This window comes from Python bivittatus, unplaced genomic scaffold (assembly GCF_059951505.1).
Source record: "Python bivittatus isolate LINGU-HERP-01145 unplaced genomic scaffold, Pbiv_v1 ctg000260_np1212, whole genome shotgun sequence".
NCBI classification, from domain to species: domain Eukaryota; kingdom Metazoa; phylum Chordata; class Lepidosauria; order Squamata; family Pythonidae; genus Python; species Python bivittatus.
The window spans coordinates 1,039,494-1,066,558 of record NW_028277055.1 but is presented as its reverse complement, the minus strand read 5'-3'; the positions used below and the strand labels follow the sequence as shown (position 1 = coordinate 1,066,558).

Below are 27,065 nucleotides of genomic sequence, written 5' to 3'. Positions count from 1 at the left end.
CACTCCCCCTAAAAATGATAAGATTTTTTTTCCAATTTTCAACATGCCAGAAGTGTGCTGTTGCTTGCTGTCAGTCATCCCCTCAACTTGTTACTTTGCAGCAATTTGTTCGATATGAAAGAAGAGCTCTGGGGCTGATAATGCACACCCGATGGGCAGCTTCTCCGCGCACATGCAGCTTCGAGAGAGTTTCTTATATTAAAGTGGCTGTCTTGGAGGAGCTGCCCTCCCCAAGCCTTAGGAAACTGAATGCGCGATGTCCTACTGCAAAGAAATGTGCTCTCCAAAAATGAACAAGCCAACCATGGGAGAAAACACAGACCTGCTTGTATGCGGTGACGCATGTTGAGCTACAAAACTTTTTGGACTGCCCCTCTATCTGAAGCATGTGGCACTGCCCCGAGGCGCTGTAGCAGTAACCTCCACAGTTTTCACAGCAGTTCATGGTCAAATTGTTTGCGGAGCGGAACTTGGAGAAGCAGGCATCGCTGCAGAGCTTGTGTACAACGTTCTGGTAATTCACTTCATGCCGAATCTGTAGGTAGGAAAAGCAAGACAGCTGCTGCCAGAAGAAATCCCTCAGACTTTTCCTTTTATCAAAGGAGTTACACACACACTCGCACAAAAACCATTTTGGGGTCACCACTTCTGGTCTGCGTGGAGGGCTCTCAAACAGCAGAGGAGATCATTGCCCTGGTTGTGATATAATGCTAATGCACATGTAATGGTAGGTGGGAAAGACCCTGGGAAATGGGGTGAAGAGAATTGTACTTTCAGACTTGCAAGATTCTGTCAATGTAGCTTTACAATAAAGGAGAATTAGCTGCTGATCTGGTCATGTTTTCTGTCTGGTCTACCTGGTGAGGCTGGCATCAATCTTGCAAGTCTGAAAGTATAATTCTCCTGCCATCTCCTTTACAGCCCAAGAAACTAGGGAGGGTCCCTTCTGAGCCTCTTTCTCCACCCATTATCCAGCTGCGGGCTATGCCCTCTCTTATCTGACCATTTCCTAGGCAACATCTCTTTGCCCCATCTCCCAAGGTCTTTCCCACATACCATTACTACATGTGAATGAGCTTGCTTGATTCTCCAGTTGGCATGTTCTCATCCTGTTTTCGTTTGACCCAACCCCAAAAGCTTCTAAAAGGAACCCTCCCCAAAGTGGTGCTTCCCAGGGAGTCTGAATAACAACTCCCACCTTCTTTAACAAGCCCTAAATAGAGCATCCCAATACATTCCAATACAGCAGCATTTCCCAATAATAGCAATTCTTAGAGGTGTGGACTTCAGCTCCCAGAATTCTCAGCAGCGGTCATGCTGGTGGGGAGAATTCTGGGAGTTGAGATCTATATATGAGGAAGGCACCCAGTCTGGGAAACATTAGAATAGAGGAACTGTAACCATGCTAGATGAAAGTTAAGCCCGAGGTATCTGTCAGGCACCAGATTGGGGAAATTTGGTTTAAACTACTAGCATAATACTGTAGAAGAACTATGGCAGCAGCAGCAGCAGCAGCTATTCTGATGTCCAGTGAGACTGCTTCGTGCATACAGGCAGTCCTTGCTGAATGACCACACATTCAGCAACCATTCAAAGTTACGATGGCACTGAATGAGGGGGACTTAGAACAGGTCTTTTTAGCTGAAGCCCTCGCAGCATCCTGCAGTCATGTGATTGCCATCTGCAACCTTCACTGCCAGCCTCCAACCAGCAAAATCAATGGGGAAGCCGGCAGGGGGTTACAGTGGTGATCACTTGACATGGGATGCTGCGACCGTGCAGGATTCACCTAACGGCCGCAACCAGCACTGCTGCAATTGCCATTTTAAGTCGGAACAGTCATGTGATGTGCTTTATGACCATGTCACCTAGCAACGGAGTTGCTGCTCCAATTACCATCGTTAAGCAAGGACTACCTGTACTTATTATAATCATTAACTGTTACTGCCAGAGTTAAATTTAGGGTTACCATTACATTATCCTTTTTTTTTATGAGCATATTTCAGAAACCATTCAGAGTTTCAAACTGACTTTGTCTGAACCAATGTACAATAGGGATTTTACGTTGGACTGGTACTGGAGACAGCCAGATTGAAATTTCTATTCAGCCGCGAAGCCCCCAGGTGACTTGGGGCCAGTCTAATTCTCAGCCTAACCATAAGGTTGCTGCAGGGGTTAAATGGGAGGGAAATGGAATACTGCCTTGTCCTTCAGAAGTATATGTGAGATACATACGAAATAAGAAAGAATTGCACAGAACTAAAACAAAAGCTGAACAAACAGAAATTAGCAATGAGAGAAGAGAAGATCTCTATCAGCAGCCTAAAGGTTTTTTTTTTTTAATGTTTATGATGGCAGGTCAGAAATATAATCAACAATCTGGTACACTGAACTTTGCCACTTCCTATCTATACTGTTATGTCACGCCCATCAGCATGGAAAGGCCCCAGTGAAAAGTACGTAAAAAACTGCAAATATGTGGAAAGTAATTACAATTCCACTTGCTCCTTATCACAGAAAAACTCAACATTAGGAGCTGGACTTCTGGTTGGAAGCCCCCTTGAATTATAATAGCATTTCAGATTCAAAACGCTTTAAGCACAAAACACCATGATTTGAGTTCAAAACAGCTACTGTTATGGGAAGCATCCTGACACTGCTCTGACCATTCACCTGGTAAGGCCAAAACAGCCATTTCGGGCTCAAATGTTTCAAGCTTGAAGTGTTTTGCATTCAAAACACTTTGCACAGCTCTGTTGTAATGCATAGAGTAGCTCCACTGAAAATGAAATCTCTCTCGCTGATTACAATGTTCTAAGCATGACTAAGTCTGGATCTAACCTAACAAACTGGATAAACTGAAGGCAATTAAGCCTGCTTATGTGCTACTCAATAAAGTGCTACAGAACTCACTGGAGCTTATTCCCAAATATACCCAGGGCTAAAATTTTAGTATTGAAGTAGGAACAGAATTAGAATTTAAAAAATAATTATTTGGGGCTTCTGAATGTGTTAACAAACTCTGACAAGCCATGTAAATAAATGCTATCTTGCCAAATTTGGATTTTTCACTAAATATTAAGAGCAAAGTGACATCTGCTTCTGACTTGACTAGATGAATTACTTGTCATGGAGGTTGTTGAAGGGGGGGGAACCTATTTTGGGGGCCCTAAATGAGGTACATTAAGACTCTCCTGAAAAAGGGTTATACTTCCATTTTTAAAATAATTCATCTTATACAATTTTTTTTTAACAAAGTTTCTTCAAACCCATGGGATGAATGTCAGATTAAAAGAACCTATTTAAGTCTTGATCTTCATGACTCCTGACAGTATTTCATTATAAACACAGAGCAATTTAAACCATCATTGTTTAACCATGGTTTGAGCCCATCAGCTAAAACTGGGCAAAAGATTTCCTTTCACATGCCGCATCTGAGAGACCAAAAACTGCCCCAAATCCAGAAGCACCCTTGACCGCATATTTTATTTTTGGAGAGAACTGTTACCTTGTTCCAAACAGTTTGAAGCCCCATCATTGGATCAACCAACCTACTGACTTTTAGTACTTTGCCTGGTTAAGTCTGGATTAAGCATCACTTTCCTTACTGAATCCAGACACCAGTTCAACATTTCCAACTTCTCCTTTGTTTGAGGCAGAAAAAAGAGTAAGAATTGAATGTCACGTGCACATTGATGACTACAAACTCCAAAGCTCCAAAAAAACACCTTTACCATCTATTTTGCACAGATGTTAAACAAAAGACATGGTAAGATGGAACCCCTGTGGGACAGCTCAGGCTAGCTTTCCCAATCTGTCCTTCCGATACGCCAAGACCACAGTTTCCAAAATCCTAGCCGTATGCTGTAGTCTGAATTCATTGGGTAGCCTGCCCTAAATCAAAGAGATAAGCAACTCCCTCAGTACCACCTGCTGGAATTAACCTCCCAGGAAGGGCCAGAAGTGATGCCTCTTAGACTTAACTCAGAAAAGCAATCCAAGGAACTAAATGCTCTACATCTACAGCTAGATGTAAGACTCAGTTGCAAGAAGTATCTTACAAAAATGAATACAATTGCCAATGAGATTCTTCTGCAGAGCTGCAGATTGTTCCATGCCCTGTGGAAATGTTATCATTTGCCATTTCTTTAGGTCAGGTGCATGTACAATATACTCTTACTATTTGTATCTCAAAAATTCACTCATAAAGTTCAACAAGTTTAATATTTTAATCAAAGCAATCTGAGGAGCTTTGTAGCTGAATGCACATTGAACACAATGGCTCTAATCTCCAAAGCTAGCCAACCCAGAAACAACCCCAAACATTCGGAATAAGATGCGGTTACCACTGCATTCTTCTGGCACATGCTGCACTTGGTGGAAATACTGTTTGTATGGATGGTGACAACAGGCTTCCTTTTCAGCTCATACACGGAAAGACAGGACTGGCTACAGAAATCCTTGCTGGAATTTGTATTGTCAAATTGAGCTGTAATCACATCTTTTGGATGCAGGATGTCCCTAAACGGTTAAGAGAAAGAAGAGGAGTTAACTTTTTCAGTCTAGAAATAATGTTCTGCACAGAACAGTAGTAATGGCTGTATCTGTGATGTCTCTGCTGCTCCCCCCACTCCCAATGAGTTGGATCTGCAATTTGCAGAATTCTCAAACAGCATGGAAGCTGTAGTCCTAACACGACTAAGGATGCCAGGCACTGGAATCACTGCTCTGGTAATTCCCTTGACAGATGTGGTATCACTACTGCCAAGAGTGTCAATTGCTCAGTGCCACCCACCAGCTGAGTTGGAATCCTGCCAAGCCCCCTAATTCCCTGGAGCAAAATGAGGAGGGCAAGCCGAGAATTTCAAGATACTGTGTGTGTATTCTAGGATTTTGCAGAGGTGCACCCTTAATTGTGATTTTTTTTAACCAAGAAGGTAATATGGAAAAAGTACCAAAGGCAGATGACATAAATACTGTTATGTAACTTTTTAATACCAATATTCAATTATATCGCCAGGACATATATGGGATGATAATAACGACACATCTTTAATTCCTGCCTAATAGAATGAATAAAGATAGCAAATTTCTCCATCCAGTACAGGAGGGTTTTTATCTTTTGCAAGCATTTTGTTTCCCTAATTCCCAACCTTTTTTCGCAGCACTGCCCTATTCCAGCGATACTGGTTTTCTATTGCTTCCTCCAAATAATTTTAAAACTGAGCATGAATTCTGATGAAACTGTGTGGATAAATCATAATTTTAAGACGTAAAGTGATTATAAATAACTGATCACAGACAAAAACCCAGTAGCAGACCAAAAAAAAAAGTATCGTAATTCACATCTTCTCACTTTATGGTTAACAAGCCCTCACTGTTTTAGTAATGTCTTATAATTTTTCCAATCTTTATAATCTTAACACTTTCCAAATTCTGATTCACAAACTTTGCATATCCCTATTTATAGCTGAGCCCTCACATCATCATGAGACCAAACATGAACATGTGTTTCTCCACACCCTCTCTGCTTTTACTGCTTCAAAAATCATACCTGGGTAACTATCCCCTGTTGGGAAATACTGCCTACATCCTGTGATCATGAGCCATCTTCACTCCCAAACTGTCCATTTTACCCCTTTTCCCTCCTCCTCCTTTTAAAATTAATTACTTACTGATCTCCATTCAATTCATATTTGTAAACCTTTGGACAGGGTTACAAAACCATGTATTACAAAGCCCCTCTGAGATCAGTGTTATTTCCAAGGAAGCATATCTGAAAGCCATGTCTTTTCTACGAACAGAAAAATTCACAGAAATAGACACGGACATTTCTGTTTTCTGTGTAAAGAGCAACAAGGAAGACACAGGGGCTAGAATTCTTTGTCTGGCCTCAACACTTTTTCTTCTTGACCCAGAACCATCATCTCCCACTGCCTGAACTAAAAACTACTCCCTGCAGCCTTCTAGTCAACCACAAACTTATAGGCCAGCCTTCCTCAAGCAGCTGTCTTCCGTGTGTGGTAGAACTGCAAGGTTAAGTCAGGCTGGCCCTGGCTAGTTCTTAGTTATCCTACAGGGATGTAGGATATACTTGAAAGTTAAAAAAAAAAAAAAATCCTGGAAAGCAGCAATGTTGCCAAACCACTTCTGTACTGCTTCCAAGAAAACTACATGATCACCAGAACTACAGTTCAATTAAAGGGTGAGGGACGGACTACTTTTTAGGGCCCATAATATTTTACAGGCATGAACCTCTTTTATTCAGAAGCCAGCCAGAGTTCTACAATATGCTGCAAAAGTAGTATTAAAATCTATCCAAGTGAGACCACTGTTAATAGTTTATTGCTTTAATTAATCAAGTTCTGCTTACCCAGAAACTCCTGGATTTATTTATTACACAGTTACCCCCCAATCCATAGACTGGGGGTGAGGGGGTAGAACAAGGTCAATGTGCAAATGAAGAACAAAAGTATACAAAATTAAATAATATCATACAATAAAAAACAGCCAGCAATAAATACCACAGCTTCCCATAAAACTAAACAAACTAAACCAAAGGCCAAATGCACCCTGGAGTAAGACTGCTTTGATCTGCTTATGAACTACTAGGAAAGGGCATTCCACAAAGCAAGAACCACCACTGAGAAGACCTAGAGCCTGGTCCCATCCCATGAACCTTGGAAGGAGAGGGGAGCTGCCACAGGCACCTCTTGATGACTGGTCCAGACTGGCAGACTCAAGCCTGGCAAAATGTTACCCCATATATCCCAGAGGTGTGCTGTAAAGGACTTTAACAGATTCTGCTTTACTATAAGAAGATCAAAGTACTACAATAATGTAACTGCCACACCTGCGGGGTTAATGCCCTATGGAAGGCTGCCCATGATGCTTTAACCCTGACCATACTTCAAGTCCAGAGGTGGAGAGAAAGACCTATGAGGAATCAAAAGGTTGGATTCCAGATGATGTTTGGATGAACTTCACCCTTTTACTGACATTTTTCCACTGCTCTTTTCACCAAACCTTTTTGGACTAGGTGGGCATTGAGTGAGAATGGTTTCATTTATCTACCCTTACTTTGAGCAGCTGGAACAGGTTTTCTTGGTGAAAGGTGGTGGTCGGGCAGCTGGTACAGTATATCCCGTGAGGCACAGTGTGGAACAGAAGAGCTGAGTAGAGCCCTTCCTCTGATACGCCGTCTGCCCCTTCTGCAGGATCTTCTTGCATCCCGAACAGGAAACCCGAACGGCTGTACTTGGGACTGAAGGAAGTAGTTTGTTCATGCCAGAGGATGGCGTGTTAGGTGGGAAACCTGAGGTCAGCTGTGGAGCTTACCAAAAAAGAGAACATACACATAATGCTATTGAGGTTGTCTTCTCACCTGTGGAATCCCATTTTAGATTTCCTGGTACCAACATGACTAATTTTACCACACCTGCAAATGCATTTTTTATTTTGTTTTTCCCAATCCTGACAGATGAAAAGGAAAAACTCAACAGCCTTTATTTAGTACTTCTCACAATAATTTCTCCAGGCCAGCCTTCCCTGATCAAAACAGTCAACTTGGCTGGGAATTCTGGAAGGGTGATGGAGGAGTTAAGGGGTTGGCCTAGAACCAGGGAGAACCAGGTTTAATTCCATCCTTAGGCACGGAAATTCACTGGGTGACTTTGGGCCAACCACCTTCTCTCAGCTCAACCTACCTCACAAAGCTGTGGGGATAAGATGAAGGGAGCCATCCACATACACAACCCAGGCAGGATATAAATCAAGTAAATAAACACAACCCAACACACCTCTAGGGCAGTGTTTCTCAGCCTCAGCAACTCTAAGACGTGTGGACTTCCAACTCCCAGAATTCCTAGTCCACACATCTTAGAGTTGCTGAGGTTGAAAAAAGCTGCTCTAGAAGATGCCTTGTTGGGGAAGGCTAGCCTTGTCTGCGTGGAACATGTGAAATTATTTCTCCAAGCAACAGATCGACACAAATCACAAACGCAAATCCTGATCCTTACCAAGAGGGCTGCCACTGACAGAAAACACAGCACTGATTTTCAGTTCCCCTTCCTGAGTTTTTGGCTGCTGGCCATATTCCTGAAACAAAATAGTCATGGATGAAATTCTAGCTTCTGTAACCAGGAGTATCCAACCATCCAGGCCCATCTCTGGAATACACACCCACAATCAGGGACATAAGAGTCCTGCTGTAAGTATCCCCATCCATGAAATGCCTTTTCCTCCATTTAATGTGTTAAGAACACCTATGCTGGGTAGGAGTGGCTGACTATTTCAGAGTCCACCACCCACCATTTAATAGCTGCATATTTGTAAGCGCTGATAGTTTCCGACCGTAATATTGACTGAACCACAAAACTATCACAGCACCCTGAAACCAACACATACCCAACAACAGAGATGGTTCAGCATCCATCTTACCTCAGTACTGTCTGGTTCATCCTTAATTTTATTCAGCAGCCCCGGCTGAGGTGCCATAGCTTTATCATAATCATTATCCAAAGGCTCTTCCTTGATTCTAATATTGGGCGCGTAGGAATTGCCGAGCTCTTGGCCAACAGAGTCTTTATTAGCAAACAGGTAGCTAGATTCCTAGAACGCAGACATGTGAAAGACAGATGCTTTAGCGGTCACATTAGAGCTACGCGGCCCTTCAGGCTTTGTTCTAAAAAGGTGCTTTGGCATGTACAGCAACATGAAGAGAGCCCATACTGGCAACTCCTCAGAGCTGCAGCTCCTTTTCTCAGCATCACGCAGCTGCCCTCTGCAACGACCAAGTGAACCCATGAAACCCACCCGTAAAGAGCTGCAGGCAGGCACTGTGTGTGCGGCCTCGGTTCCATTTTCTATCTGAGCAATTCATCCACTCTTTCCCTGGCCTTTCAGTCGCACCCTATTCTTTTGTAAGTTCGGAGCCAATCACCCCAGACCTTCTAATCACCCCACTCTTCTGGGACATTAGAACAGCTTAACCAATCACTAGCTGGAGGTACAGCAGCACAACAAAATTCTTACAATAATCCTACTCCCCAAAATCTGCTTTATGACAGATTTATAACAAAGGGGAAAACCCCACAAGGGCCACAACTTACCCTGAAGTTAGTTTCCGGTGTTTGTGGTGCTAAATGGGTCCGTAATGTTTCATCTACTTGATTAGCAACTGGGGAAAACATAAGGTGCAATTAGTAACATTTTAAAGAACTATTCCTTGGATGCTTGTGGAAGCATGAACCAGCTATACCAATATCTTCCAAATAATTATTTAGGGGAAGCACAACCAACTAAAGCGAGCACGCACGACATCCTTCAATGTGTTTTCTTCAGATGCTTTCAGAAACAAAGACAAGTTATTCGGCTGTGCTTCAGTTTCTTAAAAAACTGGTGGAGCTAAGCAGCTTCAAATGTTTAAAATAAAATTAAATCCAACAGATCAAGAAGAGGCAAGCTGACCATGAGAAGAGCAAGGAAATAGAACCTGAACAGCAGAGCAGAAGTTGGAAATATGGGTTAGACCTTTGCCGCACAATCTCACTGGTCTGGTTCTCATAACATGCTAAGCTATAATTTAACCAGGATTTGTTGGGGGGAAAAAAAACAAAACCCACAACAGCTGAAGTCATACGCTAACTTAAAAAGGGCAATCCATATTGTGGCTGAGTGTGATGTGTAAGCCAGTTCCTGAAAGAAGTAGGAGCTCTGAGCATTCCTGTTGAATCTGAGTGAAGAACTGATTTACCTGATTTATCAAGCAAACTGCTTTTCAACCTGGAATCCAGCTCCTTCGGCATTTTTTCCAAACGTTTGTCACGCTCTTGGAAAGATCCTTCTCTGGTTTTCTCTTTTGTCAAAAAAGTGTCTTTACTATCATCTCTTGCTATGCTAAAGTCTTTCCGAAGGGACTTAAACACAGAAGGTCCCTTGTCAAAAGGGGGAGAGAGGTCCTTCTGGATCATATTTTGCATCGGGGTGTCTTTTTCATTGTCCACCACATGATCCCGGACCCTCCTTCCATCTCCCCGGCTATCTTCAGACCGAAGGGCAGAAGAGAGACCATCCTTTGGAGCAAATGTCTGCTCCTCTTCATTGTCACTCCCAACAACAGGAATTCCTGCAAGGTCCCCCGAGTTCAGGAAATAATCATTGTCATCCAGCAAGGAGTTGGTAGATCCTGTCCGGTTCTGCATTCTGTAGGGGATGCTGTCAAAAGCAGGAGTAAGGTTGTGGACTGTCTTCTCAGACATCTCAGGATTTATAATGTTTGCACCTGAAGAGGGGAAGAGAATGGGATGCCTCAAAAATTTGATTTTTTGTGTGATTTATCCGACCTGAACATATTACCAATTGAATTCTCTGAATGACTTAAATATTTTGAGAGGAAATTATTAATAATGTGCACTTTCTTATGTTTACAACCTTTATTAAATTCCTTCCAGTCATCAGCCTCCCCCCATTTTCAATTAGACTTTTCTCACACCCTGTGAAAAATAACTACAGTAATAGTGAAACCTTTTTGTTTCTTTTCCAAATTTGCAATACTCCTTTTGAGTCAATATGACTCAAAACGCACATACCATATGAAAAGTAGCTGTACCACAGATTTAAAGGATGTCAGAAGTAAAGCAATCATTCTCAATATTAATCCCTGTGGGGTATAATATTAAACCAGAGACAGGAAACCTCGCACCCATTGGCCTAATCCAGCTGACCAGGCTATGGGGCTTTGAGCAAGACCTCTGTCCCTGGACTCCTTTCCATCTTTAGCAACACATGCTGCATTTACAAGTGCCCGGATTTTGGATTATCTTAATTTGATACACGGACATTTTAACACATACACACACACAAAAAACCTGGGGTGAAGGAAATCATTCGTGAGCAAATGACTGCATACTTACGTTCTTCTATGTTACCAAACACTGCATCAGTTTTGTCTTCAAACTGCAAAGGTGAGAAAGATTGCACTGTGATTCTGGTTGGTTTATTTAAGAAGAGAGTATTCCTTCTTCTCTATTATCTAGTTCCCAGTACAAAGCAAAGGCTATAATTTGGGATTATCTGGCAACACATCCTGCTATACAAATGAAAGAAACAGACGTATTTTCTAAGGTTTTATATTCAAATATAGAAAAACTGCTACTTTAAGTTCAGCATTAAGGCTACTTCACACTGGTTCAAACTCCACAAGCCTGTCAAACTGGAAGCTAAAGCTGGTGCTTTAACAGAAGTGCCTTGGGAAGCTAAGCAATGTCATCAATGGCCCTTGTTTACCACTTACCATCTAGGCATCCAGTTTTCCTTGGTTTTTCTGGCCCAAAGTAAAATGGGTTATAATGAAGTATCTGAGGCTGCCTAAAATACCCATCTTGTGCTGAACTTCTATTGCTTTAAGAAGCATCTCACATGAGGAATTCCTCTCTGAGCTCACCTATGTCTGCTTGTGGCTTTTGAAAAATCATTTATCACTGCAAGCGTGGCACTCATTGGATTTCCGTCACACAGAGCAATGAAAATTAAATCGTGTTTTGTGATGAAATACCACAGCACGAGTAAGAGTGAAACTGAGCAATTTTCAAATTTATCTTTCTAGTACAATTCATAACAATAGATATTGAAATGAAGAAATCTACAGATGGTTTGCTGGAAGGAGTATTTTAAGCACAGAAAGCAAATCTGTGATGCTGTAGAAAAGATAAAGTTAGAAACCAAGCATTCAGTGAACGCATCCTCAAGCCCTGGTTTCTGCAAACTAAGGATGCAATCAACATAGGATTCCCTGAGTCATCAACTTTTTACCCTTCTAATCGCATGACATTCAAAGTTCCAAAGTTGAATTCTTAAAAAAACAAAACAAAACTGGATTCAAAACACTGTTTGCTACTGCATGTAACTCAGAGAGGTTTGGCCCACTGTGAATCTGAATTTGACTTAATGAAGTCATATTATTCAATTCTGCTTGTGATTTTCTCATTCTATTTTTAAATTCAGGTTTTTTAAAATAGTGTGTTCCACTCAAGTGCCCTGATGGAAACATGCTGTAAAGTCTCCACATTGCTGAGTCAGCGCCTGGTTTTGTTTGGTCTAATTTTCTCAGCTATGACCCACAGCAATATTTGGTTATCTTTCTTGGGGATGCAAGGGAGGAAATGAGAAATTACATAATTTATTGTATTTGCATAGACGTGGTGCATGATTTTTCTAAAAGTTCTCTTTAAACAAGAGAAAGATCTTATGCAATTCAATCTTATTTTTCCTTCAGGAGTAATTTTCTCTACCCTCTTATTATTTTACAGTTTAGCACATTCTATCTTCAACCCATCAGAGATTTGGGGTTAATATTTCATACCTGAAGACATTCCACAGACTGAAGCACCTTATGCTGCCACTCGGACCAGGCCTTGCATCTCCACCTGTTAATGTTTAAAAGAAAGACGGCCCTGTTTAGGAGGAAATGGAGGGCTGTCTCTGAACACAACACATTTCTGTTCAAATGGAACATCATTACCCTTGTCTAGCATTTCTTATAACTGTAAATGGATATAAGGAAATGATTCTGATACCATACTAATCTCCTCTAAGATTAGTAGCAGTAACAGTTTGATCTGCTTGCTTACAAGTGCAATAGCCACATCATTCAGCTTTTGATATCCTGTTTTCTTCAAACATTCTAGAAGTGGAAGCAATTAAAAACTGGACACACCACCAGCACTGTTTGCTGTCAACCTAGTAAGAGCAGTGAGCGACACAAGAGTTGGTACAACCTGTCCAATCTAACACAAAAGCCGTAATACTATTATTAATCAAGGAAGTGTTGTCAAGTCTGACAAATTCACTAAGAAAAATGGACAACCATTCTTTATTACTGCGTGGGAAGTCTGGTGGTCAATGTTAGGCAGGATAACATCATTAATTTTGGGTACACTGCCTTCTATAAGGATTGATTTAAGGAAATGTAGAGATATGCCTTTGTTCAAGTGGAACTTGTGAACACTTGGAGACATCAACATTCATTTGCAATTAATCAAGCCAGAATGTAAAAAGTGTGTTTTGATTTGTTCCCTTGCTATTATAAAAATTATAAGCAATTTCATTTTCAATGTAATAAGCTACTTCCCCACACCCATTGTCCTTTTATTTCTCTAAAAGCAAACTTTTTTTTAGTTGCTTTGTAACTTTCTTAAAATTTATGACTGCCTAATTGTTCTGATCTATCCAGGCTCTAAATTAGGATGCACAGAACAGTGTAGTCCATTTCTGGAATGTTCTGTTTTCCTCAAATGTTCTGCAAAATGGGTTGATCCAAAAAAGCCAGGGATAATTCTTCCATTTAGAGAAATGTATTTTCCAGAACAGGAAGTAGTTTGTGGCATTCCAGATGCTACATTTGAGGAAAAAAGAAAGTGACCACGTTTTGCACATATATAATCTAAATAGAATGAGCAAAAGAAAAAAATAGTTCCTGTTATTTATTATTCTTTAAAGACAAACAAGAATATATTAGCCAAAATCTTTAAGTCTTACTGTGCGATGCCTCTTCTGTGATTTTCATATATTTACCACGTTAATCCATTGTTAATTTAATCATAGTTAATAGGATACCCCTCAGTATTTGAACTGACATAAGCTAAGTCAAAAACAGGCTTAGCACAATGTGTGAACCAAGCTTGTATGCTTTTTTGCTCATCTGAAGATAGGCCTTCGTTCTACAAAGCAATTTCATATAGGTACAAATTCATCACAAGAAGGAAATGTCTGGATACCATACATCAGTCTGTGGGGATGTGAGGGTCTTTGGTTATCTGTCACCTCACTGAGTTCCAGGGTTGATTCATTCACCAATTCATTAATCCATCATGTTTGGTTCAGTAGTCGGTACCTACTTCTACCTGTTCTTTCTCTTTTAATTCCTGGGTGGAGTTCAGATTCTTTCCTACTTTACTGAAATATGTGAAGTTTCAAATTCCTTCAGACTTTCCATGTAGGAAAAGACATTCAAACAATGTTGTGTTATGGGGCCTTGGAGATGGGCCTTCTCCACGGCCACTCCTGCCCTCAGGAACAGCACTCCCCCTGGAAGTCCACATGGCCATGACCCTACTGGCTTTTAGGAAACCTGAAGATCTGGCTCTTTCAGCAGGTCCTGGGGCAGCATGATTTGGGATCCCATTTCTGAGTTTGATTAACGTTTTGTATTAGTGGTTATGGTTTCCCCAATGTGATTTGTTAAAAGTTGCTATTATTATTAATCTTCTTCTGTTTTTACTACATGATTGTATGTTGCCTAGAATTGCCACAGGAATTGAGGTGGCTGATAAACTGATAAAATAAATACATCACTGCCATATATGACATACTTTGCCATGTCTCTGTATTTAATTCCAAGATGTACAGATATTCTAATTATTACTAATGTCCTTCTGTATGTTTTAACTGGAACATAGGACTTTCTATAAGTTTTTTTTCCCCCTATCAGGGACAAGAGGGTGTCTTTCCCAAGATTTACTCCCCCACTGTTCTGGCAGGCAAGATCAAATAATTTGCTTTTATAGACTACAGATGGCAGTAGAAAGCAGCTAAGTTAAGAGACTGACGAGCAGTATTAGTAAGAACTTTGAAGCATAGGATAGAAAAAATGCAGGTGTAAAAGAGGGCACTAGAGAACGGATTCCATATTCAGTGAAAAAATTAATCTGTGCTAAGGGGGAATCCAGATAAACTCTATCCACAAAGAAAAGGGAATCTTGAGGTCTGCTTTCAAAAGAACTTGGCAACTAAGGCCTCTGTGGATGAAATTCCCTTCTGCTTCAGTAGCAGAAAGCACACTAGGTGATGTCATAAATCTAAACTATTGATGCTGTGCAAAAGGTTAAGATGGCATGGATGGAATCTGCATCACAGCCTAGGGTCTTCAGTGCTTTGGTGCTCAATATCAGGCATGCAGCCATAACCTCAGACCTGAATGAAACAAGGCTCATTGGGCGAGGAGGTCCAATTTGGAACCACCAGGAGAACTTCCACGTTTTCCTGATATATCTTGTCAGAACATGGGTGGCAGGGGGAGCAACGCAAAAATGTTGATCAGCTGTTCTGTGCAACTGAAACTGAGGCATTCTCATGAGGACCCAGGAAATGAACTGGACAGTTGCATCTGGCTGGCACTGTAAGAAGGTCTATTAAAGGGTTCCCCAAACATGCAGTACTCTCAAGGAAGACTTTTAGCTCTAACTCTCTCAAATCTGTATTGAACCTGCTGAGCTAATCTACTCTTCAGGTGAAAGAACTTTAAATAATCTTGGTTGAAAGAGACAGAGATGAGAGACAGCTCATCCCAGCATCTCTGAGAGCTCTCCATGATAAAAAAAAAGAACCTGATTCTGTCTTGGCATATCATTTGTGCTCAGGACATTCTGCTGTCAGAAGTACCATTTGGTGATGATGTAGCAGAAGCTTGAACTCATAAACTACTAATATGATCACCCTGACCTCCATGAAATATATGCTGTGTTTTAAATCCCAGAGTATTTAATATCCTTGAGTCATACAGTCCTTAAAATCAGCTCTCCAGTTCCAAAGGCTAGAGTCACTGATAATTAGGATGGAGATATTACATAAGTCAATTGATCCTCCAGAATGGCTCTAAAAGCCTATTTTTTATAAGCACTATGAAGAAAACTGAGTAGAAACTTAAGAACGTTTTTGCCAATGGTCCAGATTCTACATCCCTGATGTCTTCAGATGACTGAAAACTTGAGAAGCATCTAGCAGTGCTTCTTCTGTTACATCCTAAGGAAATATATGTACTGATTTTAAGGTCTATCTTGGAATTCTATGGCATGGAATGGAATGGAAAAATGTGTTTAAACACCCAGGCACCTATGGTGCTGATGAGCCAGTTAGGCAAATAGGAAGCACCTGTTCCTTTCTGGCAGATAGTCACTGTTGCTGGTGCCCCTCTGCACATGGTAGAGAAGGGGTGGCTTTTGGGTTACCGCTGCATCTGCTTTTGCTTCAATTTAGCTCCCTGCCAAGGGACTCTGGATTTTCCTGTACCTCTGGTTCTAGACTGGAGATGAATGGAATTAGTTTGGACCCTAGTAGACTGCCTTCACTTCCTTCCGATATAGGTGGCTAGAAGGGCTATCTTCTAAGGACTTCTCAGAAAGTCTGATGTCCTCAAAGGTTGAAGACTTGATCTAGCATCTGCATTCTAAGTTTTGACACACAGATATCTCTGCATGGTAACCAGCAGCCATGGCTAAGAAGTTCAGTCAGTTCCAGTTAGTATCAGCTGTGAAGACTGTGGTCTGCCCAATTATTTAACACTTTGGGAGACTGCCACTAGTTCTTTGGGAACCATCTCTAAGAGTTGTTTGGACCATGCAGTAGCACCTCATTTTGTTTAGATTTTGTAATGGAAAATCACTCCTTTTGGCTATAACCTCATCCAGAATTCTGCTCTCACTGATTTTTAGAGAACCAAGCTACTTCCTCATGCTATCTACATTAGCCTTCTCCCTAACTTTACGTCCTGCAGATATGTAGGACTACAACTCCCATCACTCAATCAAGACAGCTATGATGGTTAGGCTCCTAAGGAGCAGTCATCCAACACAGTCATCCAAAGGCACAAGATCAGAGAAGATCGGCCAACAGAAACAATTCTGAGATGGAACACAGTTTTTCTAAAAAATTGCAAGCTGGAAGACCTATTATTTTCCCTGAGTTGTCCTTTTTTGTATGATTGATTGATTGATTGATAGATTAGCCCATACTTGTTTCCTTTCAGAACAGGTTTTATTAGACTGTTTAATTCTAATGTTTACTTTCATAGCATATTTTATGTAGATCATTCAATGTTTTCGATGAGAAGCAAAATGTGAGACCCTTTTCTATTTTTGAGGGGCATTTTTAGCTTCTCTCTGCCTTTTTTTGCTTCAACAGCATTTTTTCTTACACTAACTTTTTTCCAGAATGCTAAAAGAATAAAACTGAAACCTAGTTAAAAAGATTTAGGGATGATTCTAAGAAGATGTTCTAAGAATTACATACTATATTATTACTGTTTTAGAAATATGAAATTTGAAGTCCAGTACAATATGTTTGCAATATGTAACAACACACTTGAGATAAAAACTACAGTAAGTTAAAATTGAAAATGCAAATGTTTTGCTTATAAAAAAATTACATTTGTTATTGTTTGGCCACATAGTTTACATGAGATATGATATGGTAGTTTTCATCTACACGTGCATTTATGTCCAAATTCTACACTGCCTTGTGTGAAGGTTACATACTTCTACAGAGGAAATGTATGTTTGCACACTCCATACAGATGGAACTGGTGAAAGGTTTGGCTTAGATTGTAACAATCAAGCCTAGGTTAAGTTAATAAATTAGAGCATTTCATTTCTGAAAATAAAAAAGCAAAAATAAAGCTGGTTTTAAAACCCCACTATGTTGTCTGCAGGAGCAGACAAACCTGGTCCAATGTAGGAGTCACCTCCAAAACTTAAGAGACCAGAATTAATTGTCAACAATCCTGTGTATCCAACTCCAGGTGCCAGAAAGCAAAGTCAACTCACCATTGAGGTGATTCCAGGATCTTGTCCAGCTTACTTCAATAAGGTTTACTTCTGAGTAACCTGCATAAGATTACAGTTTATAGCAGCTGCAATTCCAACTTCTGAAGCTTTTTCCATCCCGCCCCCGCAAGTTATAGAGCTTATTTCTGAGTAAGATGTAATTAAAAACTTGAGACCCTTTCTTTTTCTCTTTATCCTCCATTCTGGTGGTCAACAGGAGTCTTTTGCCTTCTCTCAGCATTAATCCAAGTTTTATAGCACTGCCTTTTCATATCTCATTTAAAGAAAATTTAGTTCTCATGCTGTATTTATGACTTCAGACTGACAAACCTTCTACAGCCTGAACTTCCTTCAATCTTCAACCAGCATGGCCTTCACTAGGAATTCTAGAAGCTCAAGTTTACACATCTAGAGGACAACCAGATTAGGGAGGGCTGCTCCAGACCAAATTCTCCTATTTCAAAATCTTTCCTCTCATTTTTGGCTGCCTATTATCATACTTATTAAGAAATCCTTTCAGGCCCCAAATGAATTGTGCAAAACATATACTGTTGCATAATTACTTATATAAACATTGTCAAATTATGTGAAACCTTACAGCTCCATGAGCAAAATAAATAAATATTTTTCTTTTAAAAAATGCCCATTGCACCAACATGCTTACACCATAAAGCCAAAACAAAAGTCATTTAGGAGATCCTGGATCAGATCTTCCAATGTTTCTGCAGCCATGGGGTTGGATGTGATTCTGATAAGAGCAGTTACATTGGGAAAAGCAGAACTAATCCTTTCTTTTTGCACAAGAAACTAACTGCATGCTAAACTTTAACTTTACAAATAACCCCTTAAAAGGCACAAACAGTTGTTAATTATAATTAGCTTGCCTTTTTTCCCAGGCAGAGCCTAAACTTCCCTCCCATTTAATTCTCACACAAACTGTATTAAACAGACTGTCCTAGTGACATCAGGTGGAACAGAAATTGGGATAAAAGTCCCTGGGGTCTAGTATATATTATCAGTCTGCTGCAGGGCAAACTTCTTTCAGAGCACTTATGGGTTTTATTTCTGGAGAAAAGGATTAATACACTCTCTATTGGCTCTCAAACTTTGTGCTGGAGCCATGACTTTTTTGCGAAATAAAAGTTGAGTATTACAACTATAGATTTTCCACATTATATATGCTTTGCTTTGGCCCTATAGTCTAATAGTAGAAAAAAATAAATTGAAGGGAATAGATGAATAGGAGACAACTGATGGAAAGGGATGAATGTAGGAAATGAAGTTATCTTAACAGAAAGCACTTAACTTTCATTTCAACATCACTGGTGTGTAAACATTAGAAGGGCAAATATACATGTTTATATAAATGAATTTTACTTGGAGAAAGGAAATGCAGCGGTTACATCAATACTTCATGCAAAGAAGAATGGAATTTAAAAGATGAGAGGAGGTAGGAATATAGAATGAAGTTACACTGGCAATAATTTGAATCTTTTTTTACATTATACAGAATGCAAAGTGCAAGGTCCATGGAAGAACCTGCATCTGACCTATAAAAACTACAGTACTGTACTACTGTACTGTAGTGCAAAATACTATTTCAAAAGAAATGCCCCAGCAAAGACACACCAGGACAAATAATCTAAGTGAACAGTTACCCTAATATTTCATAACTGATATTAAAACAGCTGTGAAATGTAAAGAATTACTGAGGTAAAGATGGGTGGCTGTGTAAATTGTTTAAATAAACGATAAGTGTGCAACTTTGAACACTCAAAAATCCAGTCCTCCATCTGCAATATGGAATTAAAAATACTGGCCTACATTGCAGGGTTTTAAGGATTACCAAGTAATTCTGTGTATTTCAGAAGAGCAACATATAAGAATAGAAACACTGGAAGCATGTATTGAGAGTCAATCTACTGATGCATCTAGCTCAGTACCGTTAATACTAAGCAGCAGTTTTTAGAAAGGAGTCATTTCTACTAACCCTTGAATGCTAGTGACTGAACTCCAAATGTTCTCCTTGCAACTATGTGCTCTATCATTGAACTATACACCTTTCTATAAACATTAATCCCTTTATCAGTCAGCAATTACATGTAACTGACTTTTTTCAATATTGTATCTTTTTATTACCCAAAATCCATCAGGAAATAACCTACCATGACCCCATTAAGATAGGACAAGATTGAAATGTAAAACAAATATATAAATATTCCAACAGGTTTTAAACACCACACATTTAATTCAATATTTTTTGCTTTTTGTAACCCAAATATAGAAGTTATCCATCTGAATACATTGGAAAGACTGGCCCAGAGCAACATTTTGGAAAAAAAATGTCTATGATCCAATAATGTTTGCTCCATTATAACAAGTTCTCAGAAGTTCAGTAGTTCTTCTGAAACTGTAAAATTGTAGAACTATAACAACACATTTTTAACTTGTGTATAGAATGCTTTTAAGCAAACTGCTTCTTTAAAAAAATGTGCAGAATAGGCAAATCATTTTTTTGCAAGAGCATCAAAATTTCAGATATTCCTAAGCCCTGACAAAATAATGTGTAGGCAATAGTTCACAGCCCTTGGACACATTGGTGAGGGGGAGGGGGAATATCACACACTTTAGTCAATATCACAGTCCCCTCCCCCTCCCCCAGGCTTGAGAAACCCCCTTTATCATTCATAGAAACCATGGTCATCCCACAGGCAAGTGCCTTTCCCGGGTCCTTTGCAGGATATCAATTCCTACCTTCAAAGCATCTAAAGAGAGAGGAGAGAGAAGTGCAGTGGGTAACAAAGAGCCAGCCTGCTGCATATACCTGCTGCAGGAAAAGCAGCATTTCCAACAGGAAGTGAACCTCTAGAGGTCAGGACAGCCATAGAGAGCAAGTAAGGAGGGAGCTTGCTTGAGCTGTGAACTCAGGAAGGTTCTGCTGGAAGTGGAGAGCCCCCTAGCATTAGCAGCTGTTGCAGCTGCCCGCGTCTAACGCCATCAAACTGCAAGGGGAGGGTCTCTGCATGTTCATCCTGTTTGGTCACCTGCTCTCTCTTTTCAAGAACTGAAAATGCATGCCCCTGTTTCATGCTCTTTCAAGCACTGCAAGGTTAGATGGAAACGTTCGGTTGTTCAAATTGTTCAAGGATAGGATGAACAAAGAAATTGTGGTAAAGGTGTTACGGAAAACTACACAGGATGTAGGTAATAATAATATCAATATCTTGGATCAGCAACGTTTTTTACTAGTTCTACTTCTGTTCCCTTAATAGCAGCTTGGCAACCAGTAGTTAAGCTTTGTCCTGATGTAAAGAAAATTTCTGTATATTCAGCAGCTGTTAAGAGGAGCAATATGGGGGAACAGAAATTGTAAGCCCACCACAGAATTCCTCAAAGGCATCCACAATTCTGCTATTTACACTGTAATATACGGAAGACACACACAATGAGATTTATGAGAAATATACACAAACACAGATACAGATAATGTTTGAAGCTACTTTTCAAAAGAGACAAACTTTGAGCTAGTGCAAGTAAGCCAGCAAAATATTCCAGCAAAATTGGGTCACTAAAATAAAGCTAAAAAGCAGCAGCTATATGGTTTGGACCAATGTCTTCTAAATATGTTTTGGTCCAGCTTTGTATCGAAATGGATTTTTTAGAAAGAATCCCACTTAAATTATTTTTACGTTGCATTCCTCCTGAAGGAGGAGGAAGATTGCTTAAATCTTAGCACCCTCCAGATGTTGGAAGTTCAGTATTAGCCATATATGATAATTATACATAGATTTTCTGTTCCATTTCAGCAACAACTTGTTTTCCTCAAACATAATCAGCAGTTATGTTCAAGAGTGGAATGAAACTAATGTATGGGAAGTGCACAGTTAAGGGATTTCTTGCACCAGGAACACTGTTGTGCCTTTGCATTATCACTGTTTGTCCCACTTCCTCCAACTATGCTCATGGAAGCGCCAAGTATTAGACACAAAACATACTTAGATCATAAGAAACTGGCTTTTTCTAGATAAAACTATGAGCCCAGCCCAGGTCTAGGGATATTGATGTCTATGCTATCCACGGCATCAGGCAGCATTATTTTTCAGCCAGACCTGCAGAAATCAAGATTTAACCTGGGACATTTACATGCAAAAGCACCTATATAACCAGTGAGCTGCAGTCCTGCCAAAAATCTACTCCGGGCATCTCCATGAGCTTATAAATGTGTCAGTGCAAATTCTTGTTTTGAAACAAGCCCCTCCTTTTTTTGCAGGACAGACCCCTGGGTCATATCACAAATGGGTTTGGAAATCCCCTCAATCAAGGATATCAAAGAACACGGAACAAGAAACAAAGATTCAAAATCCCCCTTGAGATAAAGAACTAGTTGGCCCAGTTTTCAAAACTTGGACATAAGATTTCAGTGTCATTTTCACTTATTCAATATTCTTAATATTTTTTTTAAAGGAAAACATTCCACAAATGCACTCCCACAAAAAGCATCCAATTGGGGTTGGGGGGTTGTCTCTTACTATGTCACATACATAGCTGTGGTCTCTAATATTTGTCCTAGTCTACTTCCCAATAACATTGTTAATGTTACTGTAATGGACTTGCATTGAAGCAATTTCAGATTGTCAAGTTCTATAGCTTTGACACAGGTGATTTTTGTTGATGATCACAAAGTTTTAAAGAGCTAAAAGCAGAGAGGAGGAGGGGAGGAAGAAAGAGAAAACACGGCTTTTGTTATATGGATCTGGGGGATGGAGATGAACTCATTCTTGTTATTTTCCCAATAAAAAACTCTTTCTCTCTTGAAACTGCCATTTGACTCACGGAATAACAGCAAAAGATCGCTCCAGAAAGAGGAAAACCTCATCAGGAAAACATCACAGCTATCAAGAATTAACTGCTTTCCTTTAAAAAAAACAGATCTAATTCAACCCCACCTCCATCCCCCAAACCTGCTACTCACTGATCACACTTTTAATTTGCTTGATAACCAAAATTCCATGGGTTGCATAATTATTAAAAACATAAAAGCCTAATTAATCAAAGAGCATTATAAAAAAACAAGAAACCAATATAAACATAAACAGAGTCACTGAGAGTCAGGAAGCATACAAGTGTAATATATTATTATTGTTGTTGTTGTTGTTGTTAGCCTGGATATATGTAATGCAGCACATATCTGAGATCCCAGCAGACTAACACAGTCCCAGATCCCACAAGAGATTCCTGTTACACTTCTCCTGTGTCACATCTTGGCTGTATAGAACTAACAGCCTGCAACAACTGCAGGCCTCTGGGAAAGACCATCACACTGCATACTGCATATGCTTTGCGTGTTCCCAGATCCAGCCCCCTGCTAGACAGATCACAGAAATTAAATGGCACTCTGTGTTTGAGTCACAATAAGCACCACGATTTTTAAAGAAGCAGTTTTCACATTCTGCTGGCAACCACTTGATGTAGTAAAATCAAGTGATATATTTGCCTATCTGAACTAGGCCTATGCTTTTCAAAACAACAGGTGAGTAACCTGTGCCCTCTGAGATATGGCTGAGCTATCACTTCCAGAAGCCTCGGTGATAGGCTGTCCAGCATAGGCAAAGGGGCACTTTGGAGAATTGACTGTATTCTGCGACGTTCATTGAAATTATTTTATGCTTTGATTATCTAGGTTTAACTGGTAAGCCTCTAAGATAAAGAAAAGGCCTCCTTTGAGCCAAGCTCAAATCCTGATAAATACATGGATGATCTGTGTTGTTGTATTGTTGGCAAAATATGGACATGGTTTGTTACTGCCTTCTTACGGGATGTTTTTTAATGTTCCAGTCTAGCCTACAGCCCTGGCATTTCCACTTGGTTCCTCGTTCAAGTACTATCAGATCCAACTCTGTTGGCTTTCTCAAGATCTGCCCAGATCATAAAGGTATTGCCCTTTGCTAGCCTACAATTTAAAGAAATAAAAACATAACAATTATTTATTAAAATAATTCAGAATATATTTGGGTGGGCCTCTGAATACAATCTATTCACCTCATTATTGGGCACATCTGCTGAGTGAATTTAGTAACCGACCATATAAAAGCCATGTTTATTGCAGAAAATTATGCTTGTACAGATAAAAGTTTAGGAATTACTGGGATACACCTAAGTATGTGGTGTACAGAATTAAAACATATCTTAAATAAAACCATGTAAGTATTTGCTGAGGAAAATACTAATAGTTGTTTCAGGTAAACAATAGTTAACAAATTCTTTGCCGTTTCAAAGATGAATAATACACTTTAACTATGCTTTCATCTTTCTTCCCTCTCCCTTCTGCTTTATGCTTATTAATTTAAAGGTGTTCCTTTACACTGTGAATTGCCTTCGGTGCATTAGCTGAAAGGCAGAATACAAATACTGAAATAAAAATAAGAAAACTAGCAAAGAGCTACAAAAGCAATTATTTTAAGGAAGCAAAGGAGTGAGAACGCTTGTATCCAACCTTCTCTCTGGATAAGCGGTATATATTTTCACATTTCCAATGAATTAATTTTTCCTTTTTCAGAAATGGAAAATTGATATCCCTAATGAATTAGCATATCATCAAACTGGGAAGTGGAATGAATACATTGCTAGTCAAATTTGAAATCAAAACCTGTAAATATACAATCACATGTCAATGAGTACAGATCTTCAGGCACACTGAAGTTTCCAATGTCCTAGTTTTTCCTTAATGTCTCAGTAACAGAAATGTATTTTACTGAGTTGTTCCATTTTTAAACTATTTAAATATCCTCCAAATAACTTTTGGGCAACACTTTAAATGTGTTGGAACATAAAGTTTAAGATATGCTAATAAAATAACCTTGGTAGCTGAGTAATGTAATCTTTGGGCTCTAATCCTACCCATGCATTATGGAATAAGCCCAAATGAAACAACTGGAACTAAATTCAAAGTAGAATGGTATAGATTGCACTCTAAATGAATGTCTTCACCTTCAAGTTAAATTCCTTTTGACTATTAACAAATTGTATCATATATTGATACAATATGAAAAATGAACGTGATTTATACTATTTTAGCTTGGTTTTACTAAATAAAAACAAAACAAATGCTTTGATTTGGAGCAATTTTATGGATTATTTTTTGTGGATAAACCACACTGCTATAAACACCATATAATAAAGGTAAGACTACTGAAATAAAAGCAAAAAACTTGGGAATCCCGAGGAAACGATTACAGCACAGGGTTTTTGTTTTATTGTTTCACTGTTTTTACTGTTTTATGATTGTTTTATTTATTGGTTTTACTGTTGTTGTGAGCCCCCCAGAGTTGCTTAAGATGGGCAGCCATATAAATCTTTTAAATAAATAAATAAATAAATAAATAAATAAATAAATAAATAAATAAAACATGATTTCCATGAGCATTATGTTACTAACTGCAGACTTCAGAGCTCCATAAAATCTTTCAATGTTCTATTTTGCCAAACGGGGAATTATAAAGCAGGTCCATGTGCCCTTACAGAAGGTGAAAAGTAACAAGGCATGAGCCACAAGGCACAATCTTAATTATTTTTTTATATATGCCCCAAAAACCAGATGTTGGGAGGATACTGAAACATGCTATTGTTAGTGCTCTTCAGAGGTCTACCTTAAAGGGATGTCTGCATTGCCTTTGTATCCAGTTTGGATTCTCCATCTTTCCTTTTTCAAATTAATTTTGAATGTTCGTGTTTACAAAAATCATCTAAAAACATCTTTCCCAACTGGCAATTTCCATATATGTTGGGACTAAAAACCAGCCAACATGACGATCCTAGGAACTATAGTCCAAATACATCTGGAAAGCACCAAACTGGGGAAAACTGCATTACATTAAACTAACAGATAAGAGTGGAACATTTACAGTATTATGCTTTCATTTTTTGTGTTACTTTGAGTTCAGTCCTAATCAAGATTTTAAGTGGTTGAAATTGTTTTGAACATATGGCACACCAACCCTCTTGACCACTCAAGTTGGTGAGAATACTCAGTCAATTCCAAACAATTTGCTATGAACAAGCCCTCTTGGCTATGCCATATTTGTGCAAATTATGTGAACTCGATATCTTAATAGCTGATGCTTCTCAGTTTAGGCCAGGGAACCACAATTAATTAGCAATTCTGATTTGATCTTTGATATTGAATAAAAGTTGCTTGCTCTTACAAAAGCAAGATAGTGCAAAAAAAAGATAAAATTAAAAAGCAAAGCCTCATATGGATTAAGGAGTTTGGAAAATGTAATTTCAACACTACTGAACAATGTTTGACAAGTACAGAAATTACAACCACAACTGTAATCATATTAAATATTCTTTTTTGGAAAAATGTTTAGCATGCAACAGTTTTACGCCATTCTCATTAACTCCTCCAGAAACTCCTCTAAGATGAATAATTAACATGATGATTTTATAACCAAGGAGCAAAAGCATCCAAAGCAAGCATGGAAAAGATATTTCAAACCAAATCATTATCAATCTCCAATTTAAGAAGTTAGAATTTGATTTAAAGCAAAGCTGAGCGTAGCAATGGAAAATTTAAATAATATGATATTCTGCCTTTGGCAAAAACAAAAATAACTTGAACAGCTAGGAGGGTAGGGTTTTTACAGTTCTGATCCACCAAATTTGCCACTCTTCTTTTTGTATGGAGATTTCCTTCTAATTTTTTATTGGGTTTTTCAGCCCTAATTTGCAAGGAAACTATCATTTTTCCAAATTATAGTTCATCTACTTCAGAGACAAAGTGAAAGTGAGAAGGAAAATATGAGCAAACAAAGGAGAGAGAATGCAAGTGTTGTATCTGAATTAATCTAGGTACGTGAAGATCCAATGGCCCAATACCAGTGGCTGAATTTGGCCATAAAAATCTTGCCCTTTAGATATTTTCTCCAGATTCCCCCGCTATGTTAGGTGAGACATATTACTGTACTGGATCGTGATCACTATAAAATGTTGATGTTATCAGAGCATGGCCCTTTCTTGTGGGAACCTCTGGTTTTCAGAAGACACTCCCAAGTGATCCTCACTTAGTCATCAGGTGTCTGTTATTTTCACTGCATGTTGGTTTTAATTTATTTTTAAGCTGATTTTATAGATTAAAATAAACTAGTATCCATCTAAAGTATTCTATTTCTTTGGTATTTAGTGGTCCTAATAATGTATTTCATGTCCAACGAACACATTTTAAACAAATAGTGCTATATGATTAAGCTTCCTACTCTGGCATGACTACAGCTTGTCTTTTTGATGGTTTAAGCTATGATTTCTCCAAACAAGCTCATTCAGACTATGTGTTTATCTTGGCTTGCTTTAGTGTTATTTTACTAAAAGTTGTTGTCATTCAAATAATGTGCACTTTATTAAACCAGTGCCTCCACTCGCAAACTGTAATAATGAATATGCTGGTTAATAAATAATTAGCTATTTAACATG

At 39.1% G+C, this 27,065-nt stretch overlaps 1 protein-coding gene across 5 annotated transcripts in view; it reads right to left on the bottom strand.

The window, feature by feature from the left end:
* Nucleotides 1-27,065, bottom strand: part of ZMYM4 (zinc finger MYM-type containing 4) — a 54,873-nt gene that overhangs the window by 24,750 nt on the left and 3,058 nt on the right. For 3 of the 5 annotated variants that reach the window (XM_007428303.4, XM_007428304.4, XM_025166711.2), the window contains exons 2-11: nucleotides 17,598-17,657; nucleotides 12,362-12,425; nucleotides 10,914-10,956; nucleotides 9,755-10,282; nucleotides 9,111-9,178; nucleotides 8,440-8,610; nucleotides 8,019-8,097; nucleotides 7,081-7,333; nucleotides 4,347-4,521; nucleotides 323-535 (exon numbers count right to left, since the gene is read on the bottom strand). In XM_007428303.4, coding sequence (XP_007428365.1) covers nucleotides 323-535; nucleotides 4,347-4,521; nucleotides 7,081-7,333; nucleotides 8,019-8,097; nucleotides 8,440-8,610; nucleotides 9,111-9,178; nucleotides 9,755-10,259 — 1,464 coding nt within the window. In that variant the 5' untranslated portion in view covers nucleotides 10,260-10,282; nucleotides 10,914-10,956; nucleotides 12,362-12,425; nucleotides 17,598-17,657. Of the gene's footprint in view, nucleotides 1-322; nucleotides 536-4,346; nucleotides 4,522-7,080; nucleotides 7,334-8,018; nucleotides 8,098-8,439; nucleotides 8,611-9,110; nucleotides 9,179-9,754; nucleotides 10,283-10,913; nucleotides 10,957-12,361; nucleotides 12,426-17,597; nucleotides 17,658-20,351; nucleotides 20,443-27,065 lie in introns of those variants that run through there. The other 2 variants (XM_025166710.2, XM_015888087.3) reach the window with 2 other exon arrangements.